At 28.6% G+C, this 22,599-nt stretch overlaps 2 protein-coding genes across 4 annotated transcripts in view; one reads left to right on the top strand and one right to left on the bottom strand.

Annotated features, from left to right (window-relative positions):
• Positions 1-3,912, top strand: part of LOC106793810 (adenylyl cyclase-associated protein 1) — a 30,058-nt gene extending 26,146 nt beyond the window's left edge. For all 3 annotated transcript variants that reach the window (XM_014761035.1, XM_014761036.1, XM_014761034.1), the window contains exons 7-8: positions 2,972-3,115; positions 3,414-3,912. In XM_014761035.1, the coding sequence (XP_014616521.1) occupies positions 2,972-3,115; positions 3,414-3,497 (228 nt within the window). In that variant the 3' untranslated portion in view covers positions 3,498-3,912. The remainder of the gene's footprint in view (positions 1-2,971; positions 3,116-3,413) is intronic.
• A 3,727-nt stretch (positions 3,913-7,639) lies between these two features.
• The window catches only part of LOC106793868, a 37,797-nt gene continuing 22,837 nt past the window's right edge, over positions 7,640-22,599 (bottom strand). The window contains exons 2-13 of the mRNA XM_014761142.1: positions 14,970-15,141; positions 14,850-14,873; positions 14,404-14,519; positions 14,079-14,316; positions 10,998-13,958; positions 10,668-10,874; positions 9,847-10,540; positions 9,557-9,760; positions 9,229-9,363; positions 8,683-8,960; positions 8,384-8,581; positions 7,640-7,956 (exon numbers count right to left, since the gene is read on the bottom strand). Coding sequence (XP_014616628.1) covers positions 7,709-7,956; positions 8,384-8,581; positions 8,683-8,960; positions 9,229-9,363; positions 9,557-9,760; positions 9,847-10,540; positions 10,668-10,874; positions 10,998-13,958; positions 14,079-14,316; positions 14,404-14,519; positions 14,850-14,873; positions 14,970-15,141 — 5,475 coding nt within the window. The 3' untranslated portion in view covers positions 7,640-7,708. The remainder of the gene's footprint in view (positions 7,957-8,383; positions 8,582-8,682; positions 8,961-9,228; positions 9,364-9,556; positions 9,761-9,846; positions 10,541-10,667; positions 10,875-10,997; positions 13,959-14,078; positions 14,317-14,403; positions 14,520-14,849; positions 14,874-14,969; positions 15,142-22,599) is intronic.

Raw genomic sequence — 22,599 nt, 5'->3', positions numbered from 1 at the left:
TATTTATCTTATTAATATATCAATATATTATAATATATATATTATAGAATAGAAATTACCTTATCGTCCGTGTTAGTTTTAAAAAACGTAGAAGAAGAATCCTCACTGATTTCCGATGAACTGCAATTTAATTCTAATCTCTTGTTACTTTCTTTCAATTCTCGTAAAAATCTTTTACATTCTTCGATACTTTCGATATATTTGTCGCAACCATCGTTATTAATTATTTCCGATCGTAACGTTGCAAATTTTGCAGCATCATCCATTAATATTTTTTTCAACGAAGACGAATCGCTGTTCTTTCGTGGCAACAAAGAAAGTTGCTTCGTAACTTGTCGACACGTGTTAGATTCTAAATTTTCGCTCTTAGAAAATCCATCGAATAATTGTTGAATCTCATTTGAATTTATTTTTCTATACGATATAGATTAGATAATATTAAATTTGTTTATTTTTATTTTTATTTAACCCTTTGAGTGTGTTCTATGGACGCATATATGCGTCCAATCTGGGCTATTGTTTTATATACGTGTTTGTCAATATAAATGAAAGTATAATATAATTTTATGTTTTGTTTATTAATTATTGATTATTATTTTAAATCTTGTCATATGAAAATTATATTTAATATAAAACAACAATTTTAATTATTTAATATAAAATAATTGCTGAGCACAGAGATGTTGCAAAAAATATCGATTTATAATTTATATTATTATAGAATCTGATATTTTAATTTTATCAATTAACGTAAAAATAATAATAATAATAATACTAATAATTAATTATTCCATCCCTGCGAAATACTTTAGTTAACAATATTCAACATTCAAAAGGTTAAATATTTCTTTTCTAACATCTTTCGATTTTGTTGTTGTTGTTAACTTACTTGACAGATTCAACGCTGTTAGTTTTTAATGATTCGATCGTTAGATTTGGTTGTTGTTGATCGTTTGAAAATACTTTCGGTTTAATTTCGGACGAAACGTATCCCGTTTTTGTGTCGAATAATTCGGTCATGCGATTTAATGACGTTGAATCCAATTTGGAAGATGACGAATAGGTTTTGGACGTTGAACTAAATATATATAAAAAAAAAATACTCGTAGTATTTTTAATTTATTTTAAAAACCAAAATTTTGCAAGTTTGTTTGATTTGATTGGATGATTATTTTTATTTCGTTGATTTATTTCAACACAGCATATGTTTCATTCAAAAAATAATTACACGTAGTATTTATTTATTTATTTATTTAAAACAAATAACACAAACTTGCAAATTTGTTTGGATAAGATTAAATGATTATTATTATTATTTTTTGTATTTACTTAAGCAACATATGTTTGATCCAAGAATTACGATCGTTCGAAGTGGACAACGTTAGTCTCAAATTACGTAATTGTTTTTTTAATTTAGGATTTAAAATTTGATAAGGTAGTGGCCATGTTCCGTATTGAAGTTTATAAGTCAGTATATTGATTTTCAATTCTAAATCATCGACCTTGCAACCGACACTGTTCAGAATATATTTGCTAGGTGGAATTGTATTAACCGTCCATTTTCTTTTCATGTATAATACACGTAGTAGTAGTAACACCAGACAAATAATGCACATTGCAATGATCTTTAAACATAGTCAAATAATATTGAATTTAATATATCAAAAAAGAGATAGAATTTAATATTAAATATTTTTTTGTTTTTTTTTTTTATAAAACATAGAATTAAAATTATTTGTACAAACGAATGTGACACACGGTTTAACATTTATAACGATCGCATATTATTTCTAATAGGAAATTATTCTAAATGAAAAAAACACAAATACATATATGGGGAAATTAATAATTGAAATATGAAAAAATTAATACTTAAAGATTGTTTAAGCGTTAATTAATTAAATGTTATTATTGGTTAATCCAAAAGAAAAATAAGAAAAAAAAGATATATTAATAATTATTAATACTTAAAATAATATAATATTAGATAATATTAAATTAATATTATTATATTTGTATAAATAATTATTATTACAATGATACATTACTTTGCAAGTATACAATCCTTCCCTCCATAATGTTGCTTTAGTAGTTAAACAATCAACAACATCTGTAACAACTTCCATCCAAATGTATCTCAAGATAGCACGTATACATTGTTTCCAATCGGTTTCGCAAATTATTCTAACGGGTTCTAGATTACCACCTTGATCGTAGTATAATAAATAAAATAATCTCTTTAGGTTAAGTTTTTAACATGTTAATCATTTTTCGTTTTATTTGTATGAATTTTTTGTTTGTTTCACTTACCTGGTTGCCAACGCATTATCGATGTTTTATAATATTCTCGTGGAGAAGCTTTTATCCTAAATGGACAATACCTTTCCACCACGAGATTATTATTTATTGTAAAATTAGATATTTATAATCATGTCATAGCAGATCTTTTATACGATATGTGACAAAAATCGAATAAATCCTAGTTGTTGTTGTTGTTGTTGTTGTTGACGATACTAGTAACGGTGTTTTGTTTTTGTTATATATTAATATAATATAGAATTTTTTTTCTTTCCTTTTTGTGATCTCTGATTCATGCTAAATTTTTATTTTTTTCCCAGTTAGTTCATTTCAAACATTTCATTATACCTAACATTATTTTGAATCTTTTATTTATTTGAGAATTACGAATTAATTCTTGGTGATACTTTCAAGAAGAATTTAATCATATATATGTATGTGTGTGTACATAATTTGCTATTAAGGTGAGCCAAAAGTATGTTCATTTTTAAATAAATATTTGTAAAATAAATATTTTACAAAAACAATCCATTATACAATTTATATATATAACACAATAAACGCACGAACTTTTGCTTCACCCTAATTAATAATATTATTAAATAAAACATTTGTGTGAATTTATTGGTAAATTAATTTTCTTTTTTGTTTTTGTTTTTTTCTCTCTCTTTAGGTACTCGGCAAGGTGCCAACTATTTCAATTGACAAGACGGACGGTTGTCAAATGTATTTGAATTCTGAATCATTGGACGTCGAATTAATAACAAGCAAGTCTAGCGAAATGAACGTCATGGTGCCGAAAGGGAATGGAGATTACGTAAGAATTTTTATATAATTCTTTATACAAAATAATTAAACTTATATTAATCCTTTTGCAATTTTGTTTGTTTTTTTTTTGCGTATACATTGAGTCGTTGGGTTAACAATAAAAATATTTCAAATAAATGTGTTCAAACAATCGTTCATCATCATCTTAAGGAATTCATTTTCACGAGTTAATAAAATAATACTGAAATTTTTCGATCGTCAAAAATAATATTCATATATATATATATTTTGTTATATTAATTATTTAGAATTAAAAAAAGTTACATTTTATAATTTATTATTTACAGACGGAGTATCCTGTTCCAGAACAATTTAAGACTACCATCAGTCCAAAAGGCCTCAGCACAATTGCAATCGATTCGCTTGGTTAAACAAAAAAAAAAACAAAAAAAAAACAAAAAAAAACCCTAATTAAATACTACTAATCGTAGCCTAAAATATCTTTCTAACAAGTACGATTCACATTAGAGGTATATCATCGTTAAGGAAATCATCAATTTATTATTATTATTTATTGTCTTCTCGAATAAGATATGGTCGAAAGTTATGATGACGACGCCGACGATGATGATGATGATGATGATGATGATGATGATGATGATGATGATGATGATGATGATGATGATGATGATGATGATGATTAGTCGAGTTAAAAAGGATCGAGAACTCGTAAAAAAAAAAAACAAAACAAAACGCGCGCTACGAATTGATTTCAATCCTATATAACAATTAGGATTAATAATCCTTTCTTCTTCCTTTCTTCGACCCACGTGAGAGAAAGAGAGAGAGAGAGAGAGAGAGTGAGAGAGAGAGAGAGAGAGAGAGAGAAACTAGTTAATAGATAAATTCTCATTTAAAACAAAAAAAAAAAATAAAATAAAAATAAAAATTAAAGATTAACAAGAAAAGAAATCCTTCTAAAACAAAAAATTATTAAAAAAAAAAAAACTTGTGAAAAGAGCTGCCACGTCATTGTATGCAGCCCTGTGTGTGTGTGTGTGTGTGTGTTTCATTTAAAGAAAAATAAGAACAAAAAACAAAATGGAAGACGAAAGATGTTGAAATATTTGACTCTCTTATTATTCGAAATTTAATGGTAATGTGGTAGAAAAAAAAGGAAAAATCAAAAAGAGATGAATTCATTTAAACAATTAGTCAGATTTGGAATCGAGGACTCGATAAAGTATTTACAGATAATGATGAAATGATGATGATGATGATGATGATAATGATAATGATGATGACTACGTGATAATATAGGAATGCTGCTCGAGATGAAATTTCAAGTTAGGTGTGGACAAAAGTTGTTAGTAATCTTCGATCAGCACTTTTATACATTTACACAATTTTATATAACGGTAATGATGAAACTTTTGTCCAGACCGAACGCGTACAAAGTTCGAATATTTATTATTAGCAACGGGGAATTGTTAAAACACATATAACACAACCATTTAATTTAGGAGTGAGCTTGTATCGCGCGTTAGAAATATTTCTTAATACATACATACATACATACATACATACATACATAAATTAATAATAACAAAAAAAGAAAAAAAAATAATTCGAAGCGTGCGTATTGAAATAGTTTGGTGATATATTAAGTTGATATAATAATGCATCCTTCAACATGTTTCCTTTTTCAAGCCCCATTATAAAAAGTTTCGTTCAATCACCGGGTTGACATGTTCTTCCTTCGAGCGTATATATTAAAATATATATTATATAATATATATATATATACACTCTCACTCCTTACGTTTCCTCATACTCTATCGAAAATCAAAAAAACAAAACAAAATGAAAGAAGAAAGAAAGAAAGAAGGAAAATGTTAATAATACATTTTGATTAATTGTAATTTCTTTTTGTTCAATTATATAATTTGAACGCTTCCTTTGATTAACTATGTAAATAAGTGAACGATAACGCGTTAGTTAAAAATCTCATGTGGTACGGTGATGACGATGATGATGATGATGATGATGATGATGATGATGATGATGATGGGTTTGTTCGATCCTGAAGAAGAATATGTCTTTTAGCAGAGCGCATAAAAGAAATAAGAACAAGATTTTAATTAATTGATCAATTAATTAAAAGAACGAAACAAGAAAAAACAAAAAAAAAACGGTGTGTTGTTTATCGTGATACAAATTGCAATTGTGATTTTTACCAATCGGTATAATAATATGTTAATCATAAGTGTAAGTTAATCGTCAGTCATTAATTGTCTAAGCGTAATATAGTTTAGATGACAACTCTCATCAGTTTTCAATGTTTAGATTCGCTAAAGTAAAAATTTCTGTCGACTAATTCGATAAGAAGTAAAATCAACTTTTATTCAAAGTTTTCTTCAATACTAATGGATACTTATTCAATTTCTCTATTACTTGTCTCTTGGTAATTCGTCGATTAAAATAAATGTTTCATTATTTAAAATATGAAGAAATAACGAAAAAGAACAAACAAACAAAAGAAAAGAAAAGAAAGTAAGAAAAACGGAGTATGACATATTGAGATTAATTTCTTTTAATGAATCGTACATATATTTACATATTAAAAAAAAAAAAAGGGGGGGGTAGGATTAACCCTTATTATTATATCATAGATATCATTTCGATTTTTTATTATAACAGGACGTCGTATTACGTAATATATGCTATTTAACACAGCGTTTTAATAATAGTAATTAAAAAAAGAGAAGAATTATATCGAACCGTGTTGTATAAAAACATGTCGTGACTATGTGTATTTTTACGTTCTTATTGTATAAGAGTACGAGAAAAGAAATCAAATAATAATACATTCGCGCTTTAACTACTTACTAACTACTCTCTTGTGTGAAACAAAAAAAAAAACACACACACACTCTCTTATAATATTTATAAATTAATCTATGCAACAAAAGAGAAGAAAAAAATAACACGTAAAAACAAAAAAAAAAAAAATAACGCAATTACATTTCTGCTTTTAAATATCTTATCCAAGTTTTGATCGGATATAATATTATTATTATTATTATTATTATTATTATTATTATTATTAATATTATTATTATTATTATTATCATCATCGAGAGTACTCTTAGTCGTACTCTTTTTCTCTCGCATAATAATATAATTATTCTTTCAGATGATAAATGCTCGCAAGATGTTTCGCTGTTTTATCGCAATAAAAAAAAAAAAGAAAAAAAAAAAAAATCAGTCTTATCAAAATAGGAAAAGTTTCTTGTAGTAGAAATACATTTATTCTTCTGTCTTAAATGTTTCTATTCTTCAATTATTATCATTATTATTATTATTATTATTATTATTATTATTATTATTATAATTGTGTAATTATTATTATAATTATTAATTTAATTTTCATTATAGCACAATATGGTTCCCAAATTTTTACGATTATCGGTGCACCCTTTGTTGAATCCCATATTTTTTCGGGTTAAGATTAAAAATAAATAAATAAATGAAATTTTAGTTCGACTAATTATAATAATTAATTGAGATTTACAAATCAGCTGGTGATCGTAAGACACATTTTTATCCAACCATCTATTTGTTTATTCTCATTTAATTTTGCAAGCCAATTATTTGGGTTTTATCGTAACCATTTCCGAAAATTTAGTTTCGTTGAAAGGGTTCTGGGTTTTTTTTAGGAACCATTGCCCTAAGGAGGTCACGTTTTTTTTTTTCTCTCTCTCTCTCTGTCTCGTTTTTATTTTAAATTTATATTCTATATATACAAAATTTAAATCTTATTAAAGGAAAAAAAAAACAATCATAACTATTTGAATTAGTGTAATAATAGTAAATTCGAATAACGCGAACTCCAATGAGTTTTCACAACGAGTACCACGAATTCTTAATTGTCTAATCGATATCTAATCGATTCGTTAATAAATAACTTTACGATTATCTCTAAACTTTATAATTTGGTTTAGAAATACGAAAGTTATTTATCTATCTATATTATTATTATTATTAATATTATTATTATTACTATTATTGATTAATTAATTAATTAATTTCTCTGACAAAAAAATTACAATTGACAATTACAGTTAAAATGCAATCGTTTTTAACCCTTTTAGTGCTAAATTCATTTACAACGGTATATGGAAACATAAATACCGAGGAGGGTTGATTATATGGCACTAAAAAAGGGTTAGGTGTAGTAAATTATCGATAGAAATTATTTTTTTATTTTTTTTTTTCTCTCCTTCTCACTTTGTTAATATCTTACAAGATACACCACCCAACAAAAAATTTAGGTCTATCACTGGTATGTTTTTTTGTTAATTTTTTTCTTTTTTTTCTTAATAATATATTTCAAATAATTTGCAATTACTCGTGTTTAAACGTATCGTCGAATAAATGCAAAGTAATATTGTTCAATTTTCGTATATCCTTTGGATCGAATTTTTGCAAATATAATAAATTTCAAAAATCGCACGAAGGATACGAACGAAAAAAAAAAACAAAGGGGGGAGAAAAAATTCTAACGTAATATATAAATACGTGTGTGTGTGTGTGTGTGTGTCAGTCTTTTCTTTTTCTTTTTTTTTTTTATCTTTTTTCTTTATCGTAAATTCGTAACGCAATCGCGTTCGTCGCTGCCATCGGAACATTCGAGGAATCCATTGCATATTCTTGATTTCGGTAAACATTCGCCCAAAGGACATCTGTGTCCTTTACAGGATGCTATAATAGATGGTACGTTATTATAAGAATTAATAACACGTTCGATGTACGATAAATAATGATAAACTTTCGTATAAACCCCAGGTCTTCCTGGTCTTGCACAGCCATAACCGTTCGAAGTGATACCTAAATAAATGAAATACAATAATGATTTAACACAAATTTTTTCAACGAAGATTTATTTTAACGCTAGATTTACGGATATTCTTTTTTTCTTTTTTATTATTATTTTAATGACTTATAAAACATTGTTTGAATGAAGGATTGACTAGACATATACGTAAATTAATGTTTACGTATATTTCATTACGTAATTAAAAACCAACATATATTTTTAAGAAAATAATATTTGAGTTATATATATGATTATAATATAATTAAAAAATAATATTTAAAAAAATTATATATATTATAATATTATTAAAAAATAATATTTGAGTTTACTTATAACTTTAATTACTATATATATATAAATATAAATTTTTAAAATGAATCAAATTGGTTCAGTCCGTAAATCTAATGTTAAGGCTTTTTTTTAATATTTTTATTTTACCATGAATGGTATATTTATTGTCCGATCCAGAACAAACTAAAGGACCACCGCTGTCGCCCAAACACGCATCCCTTCCGCCATCTTTTAATCCAGCACACAACATTCCAGATGTTATTCTGTACAACGGTAAGAAAATAGTTTTCCTTCGACATTCCTCAGTTGATATCAAAGGTAATTGAACCTCTTGCAAAGTATCAGCTGTCGATGATATCAAGAAAAAATATATTTAAATTTTGTTACCAACATGATTTAGAATATTTATAAAAAGTATGTTAAGTTAAAAAAAAAACAAAACTTACGAAATATTCTACCGATCTCAAACAATTGTCCCCAACCGGTTACGGTACAAGTTGTACCACTTTTAGGTTCGTTTTGTGGAAGGCATACTGGTCTCACATAATCGCTAAATGTAACCGATTTTTCCAATCTGAGTAATGCTATATCGTTAATGAATCCATTGTCAATATAATCCGGATGAAGAACAATTTGATCCAATCGTAATAATTGTTCGTGCGGACTTGGAAAACTTCCTCTTCTTGTAGCACCTATTCTAGCAACCCAATACTCGTCGAGTGTACTAAAACATTATTTTTATCATTTTTATGTTTTTAATTTTTTCTATGAATACGGACAAAAGAAAAATAAATCTAAAAATTTGTATTTTCTTTTTCTTAGTTATCGTGTTCGTTCTATTTCTTTTCTTTAAGAGATATTTGTTTATATACACTTTTTAAAAATATAACGAAACAATTGATAAACTTATCGTTGAAAAATGTACTTTTGAAATACCTATTGTTGACAAATCCGTGCGGATAGGTCAATGAGAAATTGTCATGACAACTTACCGATAAAAACAGTGGGCCGCTGAGAGTACCCATTTGTCATTGATAAGTGCACCTCCGCATTGATAATCCCCTTCTTTGTAAAGTGCTACTTGCCAAGGCCAACTTCCAGCCGATGAACTACCGCCCCCAACAATTCTGTAACGTCGTGAAACGTTAAATCTGTTTAAATGAAATTCAATTGGTGTATACGTGAAACCTGATTTGAAATATTTCATGTATTATTGATATGCGAATAACACGAACGAAGATACATCTAAGAAGTTTTCACTTCTTTCGGTATATAATTATAGACAAAAACAAAAGAAACTGGTTCACGTATAATATATACCTGGCCTGCGATGGGGTTTGAGTCCTTATTCCACATTCTAAATTTTTACACTTGACCTTGAGGATCTCTCCGCTCGGACAGTTGGACGGTTTGAAGGTCAACGCGGTTTTGTCAGATGGTTTATCATCGTTGAACGACAATACGTAATAAGAATTGCCGATCGATGGATTTTCGTCGAAAACTTTTTCTACTTTTTCGTAATCTCTGAAAATTACAAAGAAACAAATATAAAATTAATTATTTCGATCATTATATTTTGTTAAAAGAAGAACAAAATCATCGAAACTTACTGATAAGTGATCGCTTTGCAAACTGCCCTAGCAAGATCCTCGATGCTCCAATTAGTTTGTCGTTCTTGATCATAATTATTAGTCGTATTTAAACAAAGTTTACCCCACTTTCCATTTTTTCTAATATTCAAATAACCTTTATCGTTGTAACCATTGAGTTCCTTTTCAAATCCATTGACGGAGCTGGTAATCGGAGAATTTCCTTTAGCGTGATAGGACGTACCACCGTTAAGATTGTTTCTCAAATTCGACGATATTTCTCTTCCCGATATTAGATAAGTTAAATTAGTTGATTCGTCTGGTAATATAGTCGTTTCTACAACAGTCTCGTAAGTTTCTTTGTTTAGGGAATCAGGTATGGTAGATGTTTTCGATAACGTGGATTCTACAGCTTCTTGATCGTACACTGGGACATCATCAAGACCGGTTTCCATATCAAACGAATAATCTTCTGACTTGTTGATGATCATATCATCGTCTCCTTCATTTTGATTACCCAATAGGATGGTTTTATTATTTTTAAAGGCGTCAGTTACTTGTTCGATATTATAATCATCGATATAATCCTCAATCAATGCAGCACATTTTTTTTCATCTTCTCCTGTAGGACAGTCTTGGAAACCATCGCAAACCTTGTTCTGATCCACGCAGTATCTGCTGTTACCGCAAACGAACTGACCCTCGACACACCAATCTGTCAACACGGAAATGAGACAGTTTTGTAATTCTTGATTTTACATATTTGTAATCGTATTTATAGGTTATTTATTTATTTGTTTGTTTGTTTGTTTTTTTTTGTTTTGTTTAGAGCAGTTAATCACCGCAATCAGTTTCGTCGGAATAATCCCAACAGTCCGGTGTACCGTCGCATATCTTTTGATGTAGTAATTGGGCCTTTAAAAAATCAGCGCAGGTACAATTGGCCTCGTCTTCTGAATGTTTACATTCGCCTAACATATTGCATCTAGCACTGGATGGCAAACATTTGCCGTCGTTGCACCGGAACCCGGCCCCCCCTTGACAGTTATCTGTGAAAAATATATATATATACGATGCTCATCAATCATCATTCGGTTGGTATCCTTAAGAATGATAGAAGAAGATCTTTTAAAATTAATCGTCGTAATAATTCGTTATCAATTATTATTTACCAGATATTGAATCGGGATATTTTTCTGTCGTAAGATTTTTTGTTTCGTGATCATTTGAAAAACCATCGTCGTCCATCTTGTTCATTATCTTCGTTAAAATCCTTACGCCGTCACGGCTCAACGTGAACAAAGAACTGTCATTTTTCAAGGTTTCATTTCCGACTGCTACGTCGGCGATTTTTTTTAACTCGTCAAAATGTGATATCAATTTGCTATCATCCGATTGCAATTGATCTCGCGAATCGAAATTTTTCATAGAAAGATCCGACGAATTTTGGATTATTTTTAGGTCAGGTTTGTTGTCGTGCGTTCTAACTTCAGCGAGTTGTTTCAATTTGTTCAAAATAAATCGATCATCTTCCAACGTTGAAATTTTTCTATCGGAAGTTAATATAGTCATTGGATCGACGTTAGGATTTTCATCCTTGAACGAACGTTTCTCTTCGTTATTTTGTAACGCCAACAATTTGTCTGATTTTTTATTAGAATCTGTATGAATTATCGGCGGTGAAGTTGAATTTGTTACGACAAATCTTAGAACAACACGATCAGGATTTTCCTTAGACGATACTTTGGTACTCACTGATGTTACAACTTCGACGATTTGTTCTATACGAGTATTATTTTGATCAGTAATATCGATCGTCTGATTATTCGATCGATCATCAATTAGATCTTCGTTAGAAATATTTCGATTAAGTTTATTCTTATTTATTTCTAACGCTTTGAGACCGAACAATTGTTCAAGTAACGCTGTTTCGTCTAAACGTTCAGCTGTACTTCTGACGGCAGATGGTTTTAAAGAAAATTTCGTTGATTTGTCATTATCAATTTTAGGTCTAGGTCTGACAGGTCTACCAATACCTGTATTACTTTTAACAGGTGCCAAAGTGACCAAATTTTCGACCACGTAAGCTTTCAACGTGTCGTTGTAAATTTTTTTACGGGTTCCCGGAGTAGTTGTCAAATGAGGATTAACGGGAACATCGTTGCCTCTATTTTGTGAATTAGTATTCTCAAATTCATCGGTATTATCTTGATTAGGTACGTGTTGAACCGTATCAACTACGATGAATGTAGAATTTCTCGAGACACTAGAGATTAATTTTTCCGGTATTACTTCTTTACTATCATCGTTATTCATGATTAATTTTTGTCCGTTGTTGTTGTTATTACTGGGATGTAATATTTCCGAATATATTTCAGTTGTACCGAGTTTAAGAATTTTCTCGTCGTCGATTATTTCATCGTTATTAAATTTAGTTGATACCGTTGGTTCGGTTAATTCAATTTTTTCATTTTTAACAAATGATGACTCGAAATTAGGATTATTTAAATGAATCATTTCGGTAGCTTCTTTAATATCCATCGATGTTATCCACTTATCCTGTATTTTCATTTCCTTAACGTTTTGTTCATCATCATCATGAATTTTGTCAACGATTGATGTAATTCTTGTATTTTCATTGACCGATATTAAAGGTAATCTTTTATTATCATTTTCTGTAAAGATTGCCGACGTAATCTTATCAACAGGAATGGTATGTCGAAAGGGTTTTATAGTACCAGGATTTTCAATGAGACTAGATTTAATTGCGCTACCACTTAGATCTGGACTACGATAACTCGTGTAAATTGGTCTCTGATCGACCTTCCTGTCACGTAATGCATCATTTTGATCTTTGTCTAATGCCTCGATGCCACTTAATCTACTTCTAGTTTCCAAATTTTCATCTAAATCAGGAACAGGTTCAGCTATACCTATTCCAGAAATACTATCAACTGATTCATCGTTTACAGTTATTTCAGGTTTGTTTGTTTGAAGATTCCATCTTGAAACGTTCGAATCATCTTTATTATCGTTAGTTGAATTGATTGATTCTAGTTTTTTAGATTGATCAATAATAGTCTGATAATAATGTTGTTTTACATGATCGGTTTTTGTTAATTCCCCTCCCCCCGAAGAAGTACTTAATCGTAAATCAAAAGTTTCTGATGGTAACTGACCTGACACTTCGATACTGGGTTTGTTAATAACATCAATCGTAGGTGTTGGTGCTGTAAACAGATTACCGTCATCCATCAAACCAGGTATCTTGTTTTTAAATTTTCCATTAACTCGAAAATTGACCATATCTTCGGGTACGATTCTGTCGTGTGGAAAATCAGTATCTTCTTCGTCCAAAGTGCTCATTCCTGATACGTCAATGCGCGTGTTAATGGGTTCCAAATTTTCCGATATTTTATTAGGTAATTTTGGATTGTTATCATTAATAATTTTATCCTGTACATCGTAAACCGGATTTTTAACAATAGAATCTGTATTAACTATCAATGATGATATCGTTGTATCTAATAATAATTTGAGTTCGGTGTTAACGTATTCGGGAACTATTGGTTTCCACGGTGACGTTTCAAAATCTGGTTTATGAAAATCTTGAATGATAACACTACTCGTACTAGGAATAGTACTGGACGATATTTTAATCGATGCTAATGACATTTCTTTTTGATTATCTACGATAGCAGATGTATATTCGAATTTATTCGTTGTTTTATATTTCATCGTGGTACTAGAAATCGGTTGAACGGAAGTTAATTCCAATTTGGTATTATTATCGATCCTTGAAATAATACTTTTATTCGTTATTTCGTCTAATTGCGAATCTTTGTTAACGTTCGTAATATTAGATTCGATTATTTTGTCGTTTAATTTAGTCGAATTATTTAAAGTTTCGTTTACTTTGGTTGCCTTGTAAGTACCTTGAATCGTTGGTATATTATTAAAATCAATTTCGGGCTCGTTGGATTCTATCTTTGTTAATTTAGACTTTGGTTTATTAGTGCCAGTTATCAATGGACTCGTTCTGTTTGGTCGAAGTAAACCATTTTTCGTAATCATAGCGTTCCTTTGTTGATTGCCCGTTTGTTTTTGATTCGTTGTTATATCTTGATTTATTCCTGCGTAATTACAAAAAAACAGTGTTAAAATTTTAAAAAAAAAAATTGATAAATATAATATAATATAATAAATTAAATATATAAGGATATGTGATGTGTGTATTATTATGATTTACTTACGTTTGACGTTTATACTTGCAAGATCTAATTCTAAATCTTTGAACAAAGATGACACCGAATAAGTTTCCTTAGCAATAATATCCTCGATCGTGTCTTCGATATTTGTTATTGATCTTGGTATCTTCCTTCTATCTAAATATAATCTAAAGAAAACTTTAAGAGTACCGTTCTCAAATTTATCTATAATAGTTTGTTTGTATGCTGGACTCAATACGCTTCTTCGGAATAATAATTCAAACTGAATGAAAAATAAACATACATTAGCTCCAAATTAATATATTCAATTATATATTTGCATATATATATTTAAAATCCGATAACTTACTATATTTTTGTACTTTCTTTCTTTATCCCGAAACACCATACTAGTGTTCAACTTCAACATTGGATTATACCTTTCACCTTTAATTACTCTAAAATTGCAAGTGAATCCAATGATCGCTGTGAAAGAGAATTAAACAAAAAAAGATAAAGAAAATGAAAAAGTTATTCCTCTTAGATTAATCGAATTTAAACGATAATTTGTGTGAATATATTTGGAAATATTTTTTTATTGGTATTTACAATTAAATGTTACAACGAATCGATTAATATCAAAAATCTTGAAATATAATATTTTCATCGTAATATTTTTAAATATAATAATAATAATCATTTTCAATCGGGGTATATTTAAATAAAACAAGTAATCAATCAAAATTACAATACTATTTCTATAATTGACATTTAATTATATTTATATATTTCCAATAATAAATAAAAAGTACTCACAATTTTTGGAATCGTTTCTCAATGCTGAAACACGAATAATTTTATTTTATATTTTGTTATACATCGTACACACATATAAAATATAACGTTATTATATAATAATAAATATTAAAAACGTACCACCCAACCATAATGCAAGACCAGCTATAGCAAGTACTGCTATTAATACAAGCATCGCTGAAATTATTAGCATAGCACTGCCAATTTTCCAAGTTGAATTGGCATTTTGTTTTTTAGTTGGATGCTGTGTTACCCTTGACCACGTTGATCGGGGTGGATAATAATAATCGCTCTGTAAAATGACATAATTATTTTTTAACACACACTCACACACACACATACACACAAATATTTAAACACTTAAATTTCTTACATTAAATTTCTTATTGCATAAATGGTATAATTGTTTGCTATACATACATAAAACATATATGGTAAAAAATATATTGAATATTTATTATTATATTATTTATTATTAAATTATATTTTATTAAGATTTTATTTATTTTATTTATATTTTTGAAGATGTATATTATTTGATACGTTATGGTGTAAAAATAGGATATACGTAAAGTTTAGTACGTTTAGTATTAAAACGAGACTATACTTTTCCCGAACTCGATTTTGTTACGTTATTATTCTTTTTTTATTTTTTTCCTTTCCTTTAATGTCATATATGCGTTTATATTCATCTTGTCAAGAATAAAACCAACCAAGCGTCGCGATTCAATGTCCAATAACAACGCGTGCTTGCAATAAATTCAACTCCCATGGATGGCAATTCCCCGTTAACGGTACCCACACTGCTCGCATTTTAGTCTTTGGAATCCGTGAAAAAAAAAAAAAAAAAAAAAAAAAAAAAGAGGATTAAAAAAATACTCGACGACAAAAATTCACTCAAGTTTTTACGGACTAGCGTCACATTTGTACGACGTGTGTATCTATCTCTCTCTCTCTCTCTCTCTCTGTCTCTCTTTCTTTCTTTTTTTTTTTTTGAGTAAAAAGTAATGATGGGGCCTCCCCTTTTTTCCTTGGTCACGCGAGATCATTTTTTGTCGACAATAATATACTTCATGGTATGATTTACCTATACGTTTACAATATAATATAAGTATTTTACACAAATGATATTTCAGATCGATAAAGTTTATTTTTAAAATCCGACATTATAATTCATAATTAAAAATGAAAATAATTATTATTATATATATTTCTTACTCGTATCTCAGGATAATTTTTCTACGGATTATTATTAATCATATCGAAATGTTTATTCGATTATTGTTTTTCTTGTTTAATACATATAAGAATTTTTGTTCTCGATAAAAAAGAAAATATATTTTCTTCGTGCGAAGAGATATTAAATATTGATATATAATATATAGTTTTATTAATAATAAAATATTAAATCATATCGAACAGTTGACGGGGGGAAGGGGAGACAGGAATATTCTATTTTGTTTCTAATTAAATCGTAATCTCTCTGTGTAATTATAAAAATATTAATAATAATTTTTTTTGTGGTACCAGTTCATAATATTTCGTTTGAATTTCTATGTCAAGAGGTTAATTTCTTACCGAGATTTCCAGAAAATTCATGTTGAATGATATTGCGAGTTTTTCGAGAATACCGTTTTCAACGTTAACAACCGTATATTTAATATAATATCCAGTAAAGTGACTTCACACTAACAGGTTCTTTACAAATTATATGTTATAAACATTTGGGTCGTGGTATCGTTACTAGGAAATGCGTGTGTATGTGTGTGTGTGTTTGACCGCACCGTTAATAAGATTGGGAAAATAAATCTTCTAAACGATTTAGAAATAAAAAATCAAAAAAAAAAAAAAGAAAAGAAAAACGGACAGATTGATTGAAAAGTTCCGTCATATTCAAATATATTATTTTCATATATGAATAATCTAATAAAAAAAACAAAACCCATAAAAAATTAATTTCACGAATAGATTCGACGCAACCCTGTCACGATATTAATCGTACATATGTTCAAATCTAACTAATCACATTTCAATCAAAAAATAACATTTTTATTTATTTTATAATATTATACGAGTTATCTTAAAATAATAAACCTGCAATATTATGCGATACATTGATCTCTTTTGACAAACAAAATCATAATTTCTTTTGTTTTGTTTTTTTTTTTTCTATAAAATGTACTCTCATTTTTTATTCTAAAAAATATTCTTATATAAAAATAGAATTAATAATAATAATAATAATAAAAAAAAAACAAATTTACTTTGCGTTCTACGCGTTACGTTAGAAAAAAAATTGGTACTCGCAGATATATTATATAAAACGATGATATATAATACACACACACACACACAGAACTATAGATAGAAAATTCCTTTGAGACAACGACCTAAGGGGTCGTCAAGGTCTGATAATCCAGGTAAAGTCGATGTCCTAGGAAGTAAGGTGTCATCTCGTCCGTTTCAATCGAGATTACGAATATTACGGAACCGGAGTATGTCGGGATTGCAATAGTGTGTATGTTGAATAGTGTGCTCGGTGTGTGATATTTGTCACGCTTTTCTCGCGATGCTGTAAGATTATAAACGCACCGTGTGCTATGAAATCATAGAGCCCCCCCCCATCCTCCCCTTTCCACCCGTTCCCTTCCATTCCCATCACGTGGAAAATAAGAGACGATCTTATTCTGTGAAAAATATAATAATACAAACTGCATATATATATATATATATATATATATATATATATATATATATATATATGTTACTGTCAAAGCCGGAAATCAGTCATTGCTAGTAATTCATCTGCAAAGTTGTAAAATCGCAATCTCTGATATTTCTTTGAAAAGTTTTGGTAAATATTTTTTATACTAAAAGTGAATAGATTTAAATGAAACTTATATTAAATTAAAGTACACTCTTTTATCTACGCGTAGAATACTTTGTCGAGTTATAAATTTAGCATGTAAAGTTCAGAAAATGTCAGAGAATGCAATGCTGTAAATTGAGCATCTTTGCAATTTCTTTGAAAAGTTTTGGTTAATATTTTTTATACTAGAAGTGAATAGATTTTAATGAAACTTATATTAAATTAAAGTACACTCTTTTATCTACGCGTAGAATACTTTTTCGAGTTATAAATTTAGCATGTAAAGTTCAGAAAATGTCAGAGAATGCGATGCTGCAAGTATTTCCTACTTTGCCATTTCTTTGAAAAGTTTTGGCAACTATTTTTAACATTTAGAGCAAGCGAATTTTAATGATTTTTATATTAAATTAAAGTGCACTCTTTTATCTACAAGTTGAATACTTATTTGAGTTATAAATCAATTTGCAAAGGTTCAAAAAATGGCAAAGAAAATTTGGCGGACTAGGCATTGTTCACATTGCCTAAGGCTAGGCATTGTTAGCATTGCCGGGGGTGGTTTGGAATCTAGGCCGGTAATGTGAACAATGCCTGGCCATCCGGCATTGCTCACATTGCCTAATCCGCAAACTTTTCTTTGCCATTTTATGAACTTTTGCGAATCGATTTATAACTCAAGTAAATATTCAACTTGTAGATAAAAGAGTGAACTTTAATTTAATATAAAAATCATTAAAATCCATTTGCTAAAAGTATAAAAAATATTTGCTGAAACTTTTCAAAGAAATGGCAAAGTAGGTAAAAATTTGCAGCATCGCATTCTCTGTTGTTTTATGAACCTTTGCAAATTGATTTATAATTTGATATTGTATTCTACGCGTAGACAAAAGAGCGTATTTTAATTTAATATAAAAATCATTAAAATCTATTCACTTTTAGTATAAAAAATATTTACCAAAATTTTTCAAAGAAATTGCAATGATGCACAATTTACAGCATTGCCTTTTCTGACATTTTCTGAACTTTACATGCTAAATTTATAACTCGATATGGTATTCTACGCGTAGACAAAAGAGTGTACTTTAATTTTATATAAATTTTATTAAAATCTATTTAATTTTAGTATAAAAAATATTTACCGAAACTTTTGCTAAGAAAATTGCAAAGATGCACAATTTACAACATTGCAATCTGTGATATTTCTTTGAAAAGTTTCTGTAAATATATATATATAAAGCATGATAAAGTCAAGCGAAAAAGTTGCACACAATTGTTACAAAATATATATATATATATATATAAACACCTACACACATACATTAATAAAAATACTTCCATACATTCCTATACATACATACATACATACATACATACATACATACATATATCTAGATGCACGTGTTTTGTCTCAGAATCAATGAGATGGCAAAGTTCGAAGGTTGGAAATTATTCAACTTGTAGATAAAAGAGTGCACTTGAAAAAAAATAAATTAAAATACTCCCTTACGTAAACTGTCAGAATTCTTCTGTTTCCGACTTCGTCGGAATGCTCTTTGCATTGATTAGAATGCCGAGGTAAAACTACGCGTATAATGCCATATTGATCTACCCCACCCCTATCGCAAACATCTATTGATAAAATAATAATAATAATAATAATAATCGATTGAATTAATGAATCGATTCGCGTAAATATTTTAACACTCGGTTGAGATAATAATTTTTTTAAAGAGAAAGACATAGAATGAAATGAGCTTGTAAAAATATATTGCCAAGGTCGCAAGATCGGCACGCTCGTATATGTTATTTTTTTTTTCCATTTTTTCTTTTTTTTTTTGCCACGATAAGTACCAATAACGTTTTAGTATTTATTGTATTACGTGTACGAGTGACGTAAGTGACCATCCAAGGGTCTCCCTTCCGCCCACCTACCCTCTGTTCAAAAAAGAAGGAAAGAAAGTTTGTGCGTGAGAGAGAGAGAGAGAGAGAGAGAAATAACACGTGTAAGCGTTTGAAAGAATTAATATTCGCACGAGTCAATGGCCGTCTACCAAAGATCATTGATCCTAAAGTTCCCCCTCTCCCCCTACCCCGTACACCCGCCGTACCCCCTCGCACCCTTACGAACACGATTGATTTCTTAATGAGAATAACAAAATATACATATAGATATATCAAAATTATAAATATAATAAAATAGAATAATAATTAATATAATATATATTTCGTGTTTTTGGTGATAAGAATTTAGGTATAAAGTAATTTACGAATTTTCTATATTAAAAAAAAAACTATATAATATATTAATTATTTAATAATATAAAATATTCAATCTATATATATTTTGTGTCCATCAATATTATCTATTATTAACAATAAGATGTATAATTTATTTTTATTTAACTAAAAAAGAAAAAGTAAAATAAAGAGGAAGAAGAAATCAATGAACGCTATTCGTACATTTTGGATAGAGAATAATAAGAAAAAAAAAAAGAAAAATAAAGTAGAAGAAGCAGAACGAAGAATATGAAAAGAAATAAAATATATATATTGTATCAAAATTTGAATAATAAAATCAAAAGAGAGAGAGAGGACAAAATTTCGGTGGCATCCAAACGTTTTCCACAAAACATCATTTCATCTTAGCCTAATCGAATAAAGATACTCAAGAGGTCAAGTGTATCGGGTGAAAAATAAAGAAAAAAAAAAACAAAAAATATATTACGACGATATCTAGAGGAATACAACACCGTTACGGGGTGGTAGTGGTGGTGGTGGTAGTGGGAAGAGTAGGGGTGGGGTGGGGGGTTTATCGGTGCTTCGTGATTCGATGAAAAGTACCAAGAAGTATCCTTTCCTTTTTTCTTCTTCTTCTTTTTTCGATTCTCTTCATTTTCTTCCTTCCTTTTCCCTTCTTCTTCACTCCCTTTTCGTCCCTTCCCTTCCCTTCCCTTCTCGTCCCGCTTGCGTACTCAGCAGCACGTGCCGTACCGGTCATCAAGATGGTCACGGATAGAGGAAAGAACCGTTGCTAACCAACGCTTTACCATCGAAGATCGTTGAAAAAGCCTAAAGGCTTTTGATTCCAAAAGAACTTCGTTTTCTTTCACATACATACACATATACATATACGTATAAATATATATACAAACACATTGATTTTGTTGTATTATCTATCCTTTTATTTTCTCGTATATACGCATTATTAAGAAAACCAAACGTGTGCACACACCTTCTGTTCTACTTTTGCTTCAACGTTCGGTACACCTCATCGTAATTAACGGTGTATGCGTTTGTGTTGTGTAAGGTAAAGGGGGGAAGGAAGGAAGGGTAGGGTAGGGTAGAGTAGGGTGGGGAAGAAGTTCGAGGTAAGAGATGGGCGTGGATCGAAGTTATATCGATCGGTATAATATGATCGAAGATCTATACGATTTATTATTATTGTTATTATTATTATTTTGATAGTGATATAAATCGTTCGATTTAAAAAATTAGAAATAAATTAAATCATTCATTTTTTTTTGTCGATATATATTATAATTGTTATGATATTATTGAATGTAAGATATTACGAATGGTAAATTTATTATGATTTTTAAACATTAGATTTCATGTGTATAATGTTCTGGTAAATTCACATAAATACGTGTACACATGTATATATATATTTCTTTGGATTTATTATTATTATTATTATTATTGTTATTATTCGATTATTTTGATAATGATATAAATCGTTCGATTTAAAAAATTATAAATAAATTAAATCATTCATTTTTTTTTTATATATATTATAATTGTTATGATATTATTGAATGTAAGATATTACGAATGGTAAACTTATTATGATTTTTAAACATTAAATTTCATGAGAATAATGTTCTGATAAATTCACATAAATATGTGCACACACACATGTATGTATATATATATATATATATATTTCTTTGGAACGAGAATGATCGTACAATGGAATAGATTATGCGTTTCTCGTCGAAGGACGGAATTTACTCTTGGTTAACGGGTTCTGCCAAGTAAGAGAATATACCATTAGAATAGTCCATTAAAACCACCATTAGAGGAATCGATACTCCCTTGACACGTTACTAAGTCAAATCTCGTAGTATAATCGGCAAATAGGAAACCCATAAATGCGTTTCTTCTTCTCGTTAAAATAGAAATACGTCAATGACGATTCATACGATTGAAAATATACGTCATTAAAATAGGATACACGTAGTAACGATTATATCGTTAAATGAATTCAAGGATATATTCGGTTAATTGTCTATATTGTTTCATTGTATTATTATTATTATTATTATTGCGATTATTTGTAATTATTTAAAAAATATATATGTCGAATATTATCTTCTTTTTAAAAATTCTTTCAGGAAAGATTGAATTAGATTTTTTTCGATTTTATTGTATTTATTTATCGGAGTTCGTGCAAAAATTTCTTCGATTTTTGTTTGGTTTTTGGTATTGATTCGGATTCTGAAAATATTGTAAAATATTACACGAAGAAATAATTACATCGTTAAATGAATTCAATAAAAAATATATATGTCAAATATTATCTTTTGATATTTTCAAAAATTCTTTCAGGGGCAAGATTGAATTATATTTTTGTCGATTTTATTATATTTGTTTATCAAAATTTATACAAAGATATCAATTTTTTGTTTTCTTGGTTATTTATTGTGATTTAAAAAAAAAATTGTTAAAGAAAACTTTGAGATATTCCAGAACTATTAATTAAATTATATATTTTGGAATAAATATTCACATGGATATTTATAACACGCGATAAAATTATAAAAAAAATATATTATCACAGGAAGAAAATAATTGTGCATATTTATAATATATTAATACGAATTA

The sequence above is a fragment of the Polistes canadensis genome, unplaced genomic scaffold (assembly GCF_001313835.1).
Source record: "Polistes canadensis isolate GaletaPanama2010 unplaced genomic scaffold, ASM131383v1 scaffold_19, whole genome shotgun sequence".
NCBI classification, from domain to species: Eukaryota; Metazoa; Arthropoda; class Insecta; order Hymenoptera; family Vespidae; genus Polistes; species Polistes canadensis.
This window is presented reverse-complemented; position numbering and strand designations above follow the sequence as displayed.